A 3,932-nucleotide genomic window follows, 5' to 3' on the forward strand; every position below is an offset into this window, starting at 1 on the left:
TTTCTCTACATACATCACAAAATTTTTCCACACTGTTACAGAAAGGGAAACTAAATATATTCTGTGATATAATTTATCTCTATATAATGTTTCCTCAAATGTTTTGTTACTCGTATATGCTGTAGTAGACCAGAATGTATGAACTGTCTTTGAAAATATATATATTTTAGCTTGTCAGACTAAGAATGAAAATCTCCTGGTAAATGTATTGCTGAGTGGTTAACTGATGAGTAAGTTGCGATTGAAGTAAATTGATATTTGGCTTCAAGTAACAGGATTATTAGTTTTTTGGGGAACTATTGTGGTTGAAATCGTCGTGGTAGATGTTGCTCCATCAGTAGTAAATTAGTTGCAGCAATAAAAGTTATATCTGGTATTGTTGTAATTGAAGTTACAGTACCTAGAGTAGTTGTATTATAAGTTATTATCTCAAGGGTATATGTATCAAAATTCAGTGTAGTTGAATTTGTAGTATTAGGAGTTTTTGTAGTATCAGCAGCTGTAGTTTAAGCAACAGCAGTATTATTTGTAGTTGTAGTAAGAGCAGTAGTTGTAGTAGGAGCAGCAGTTGTAGTAGGAGCAGTAGTTGTAGTATCTGTAGTTGTAGTAGGAGCAGTAGTTGTAGTATCTGTAGTTGTAGTAAGAGCAGTAGTTGTAGTATCTGCAGTTGTAGTAGGAGCAGTAGTTGTAGTATCTGCAGTTGTAGTAGGAGCAGTAGTTGTAGTATCTGTAGTGGTAGTAGGAGCAGTGGTTGTAGTATCTGTAGTTGTAGTAGGAGCAGTAGTTGTAGTATCTGTAGTTGTAGTAGGAGCAGTAGTTGTAGTATCTGCAGTTGTAGTAGGAGCAGTAGTTGTAGTATCTGCAGTTGTAGTAGGAGCAGTAGTTGTAGTATCTGTAGTGGTAGTAGGAGCAGCGGTTGTAGTATCTGTAGTTGTAGTAGGAGCAGTAGTTGTAGTATCTGTAGTGGTAGTAGGAGCAGCAGTTGTAATGGTAATTGTAGTATCTACAGTAGATTCTGTAGTATCAGAAGTAGTAGTTATATCAGCCGTAGAAGAAGTAATATCATCAGTGGTAGATGTCGTTGTACTATCAGTAGTAGTTGTGCTATCAGTATTCACAGTACTTGAAGTTGTACTGCCACTACTTGTTATGCCCTCAGAAGTTATAGTATCAGTGCTCTCAGTATTATCACTCGTACTTTCTGGAGCTGAACTGTTGCCAGATGTACCATCAGTAGTATCCGATATTGTACTATCAGTAGTACCAGATGTACTATCGGTACTGCCAGGTACTGTACTACTTGTGGTATCAGACACAGTGATATCAGTAGAATCAGCTACAGTACTGTTAGTAGTATTAGTTGCACTACTATCTGCAGTACTAGATACTGAACTGCCTGTAACATCAGCTGTTGTGCTATCAGCACTAACAAGGGATGTACTATCAGTAGTATCAGAGGTTGCACTATCACTAGTCTCAGATGTACTATTGGTATTACTAGTTATTGTACTATCAGTAGTACCAGCTGTACTCTCAGTGCTGCCAGGTATTGTACTATCAGTTGTATCAGTTGTAGTACTATCTGCAGTACTAGATAATGAACTGTCTGTAACATCAACTGTTGTGCTATCAGTACTGTCAAGGGATGTGCTATCAGCAGTATCAGAGGTTGCACTGTCAGTAGTACTTGATGTACTATCATTACTACCCGACGTACTATCAGTAATACCACTTATTGCACTATCAGTAGTACCAGATGTACTATCAGTAGTACCAGATGTACTATCAGTACTGCCGGGTATTGTGCTATCAGTAGAATCAGGTGCACTACTATCAACAGTATCAGATACTGAAGTGTCTGTAACATCAGCTGCTGTGCTATCAAGGAATGTACTATCAGTAGTATCAGAAGTTGTTCTATCACTATTACCAGATGCAGTACTAGCAGAATTAACAGATACACTACTATCAGCTAAACCAAATGCTGTACTATCAGCTGTGATAGATGTAATCTCTCCAGATGATGTACTTCCAGCTGTGGTATCTCCTGCTGTACTAGTTAATGGTGTTGTATCTCCATTAGTGGAGATGTCTGAGCCTGTATTACTCAAAGATGAAGTGTCAACATCATTTGTCTTTTCTCCTGTAGAGTCAGTAGCAGTTGTTCCTTCAGTAGATGAAACAATTGTTGATGGTGTAATATCAATTGTGGCCACGGTTTCATCATTGCTTTTAGATGAAGTTTCTGGTGATGGCGAACTATCTGTTTCCCCACTCGAAGGATTAGTTGCTGAGGCAGTAGAGTCTATAGGAAAAGTATCAAGAAGTGGTGTGGTGTCTGCTGCTGATAAGGAATCGCTTGCCGTTTCAGTGACAGGTGGAATAGCTGATGAAACCCCATCAAGTATATCGATGCCTGCTGTAGTGCCCTCATTGGCTATAATTTCATCATTAACCTTTTCAATTTGATCTAATGTTTTTATTTGTGCTTCAGTTGTAGCCTGAATAGTATCATCTACAATACTACTGAGAGCTAGAATGCTGTCCCTCAACTCGTCAGTAACAGGTATATCTCCATTTTGAATATCGCTATATAATGCATCCATCTGAGCGGTTACTTGGATAATGGCATCAGTAGCAGCATCGATAGCTTCAATGTCACCGCTTTGGATTCCTGGTAATACACTTTGCAAGATGGATAATGCCTCCGATATGATAGATATGTCTATTCTTAGTGTCTCGATATTCCTTTTTCTTGTATTGCTAACAATTGTTTTAATTGGCTGCAAGGAATTCTTGAAGTAAATTAAAGCAAGATAAAGATTACTCAAGGATCTATATAAGTTGTTGAGACTCGCAAGCTCTGAGTAAAGTATAGGTAGGATATCATTTGGGTTCTTGGTCGTTTCTCCTGTGAATGGAGGAAAAAGGCCTTTAATATTTGCGAACAAAATAGCTTAACAATTCCACTATTTTCAAGGATAATAGTGTTCACTAAAAAAAATTGATGTCCATTATGACCGTTCTAGATAAAAAGATATATATTCCTCCGGCAAGTCTACCGACACGTTCTCTCTCTCTCTCTCTCTCTCTCTCTCTCTCTCTCTCTCTCTCTCTCTCTCTCTCTCTCTCTCTCTCTCTCTCTCTCTCTCTCTTCTCTCTCTCTCGTTAGTTACTTATGCTTAATGATCATTAACGCAAATGTTCTTATGCTAAAAAATGGCCATATCTACTGTATACTATATTTTTCAACTTCAGAAGCAGCATGCAAGACATGAGATTTTCAAAATTAATTCGTGGAAAAAAAAAAAAAAAAAAAAAAAAAAAAGTAAGATAGACATCTCAAGTAACATGTTACCACTTTTCATATTTTCAGTAATTTTTTTTAGGAATTTTGAAACATCCCTAGAATATACCAAACCAATGTAAAACTTTTTCAGTACTAAGAATTAAACTATAGGTAGACTACTGCCTATCTAAGCGTCCATAGTTTCTTATGTATTTTTACTACTATATAATGTAACCACAAGTTATAGTCGGTGAATTCTTCATATTAAGGAGCCTAATTACATAACCTGTGGTTTTTAATCGGGTCACTGACATCAACGTAAAGGTTCTTGATACCTAATATGATTTGCAGTGTAACCGTTACTTTTTTTTTCATGAAAAATCAATATCATAACTAAACAGATTAGTTTTTCGCTACTCCTTGAATCTCAGCAACAATATGGAAAATTGTTAAAGCATATCTTAAGTGTACAAAGGAGATGATATAGGAAAATATGCTAGCCTCTGTTGGTAGAGTTTTTTAGGTAAATTTTTATCCAGTGTACTGTTCTTACCTGGTCCTAGATTCGTAACACCTGTTGGTTTGATCACGGTTGGCGTAGTATTCATATCATCGGGTTTGGTCGGAATCACCAATCCTGTAA

The 3,932-nt window shown here is 37.0% G+C and overlaps 1 protein-coding gene across 1 annotated transcript in view; it reads right to left on the bottom strand.

Moving 5' to 3' along the window:
- Positions 1-506: 506 nt before the first annotated feature.
- The window catches only part of LOC137642989 (uncharacterized), an 8,098-nt gene continuing 4,672 nt past the window's right edge, over positions 507-3,932 (bottom strand). The window contains exons 3-4 of the mRNA XM_068375847.1: positions 3,843-3,926; positions 507-2,911 (exon numbers count right to left, since the gene is read on the bottom strand). Of these exons, the coding sequence (XP_068231948.1) occupies positions 507-2,911; positions 3,843-3,926 (2,489 nt within the window). The remainder of the gene's footprint in view (positions 2,912-3,842; positions 3,927-3,932) is intronic.

This window comes from Palaemon carinicauda, chromosome 6, assembly GCF_036898095.1.
Source record: "Palaemon carinicauda isolate YSFRI2023 chromosome 6, ASM3689809v2, whole genome shotgun sequence".
NCBI classification, from domain to species: Eukaryota; Metazoa; Arthropoda; class Malacostraca; order Decapoda; family Palaemonidae; genus Palaemon; species Palaemon carinicauda.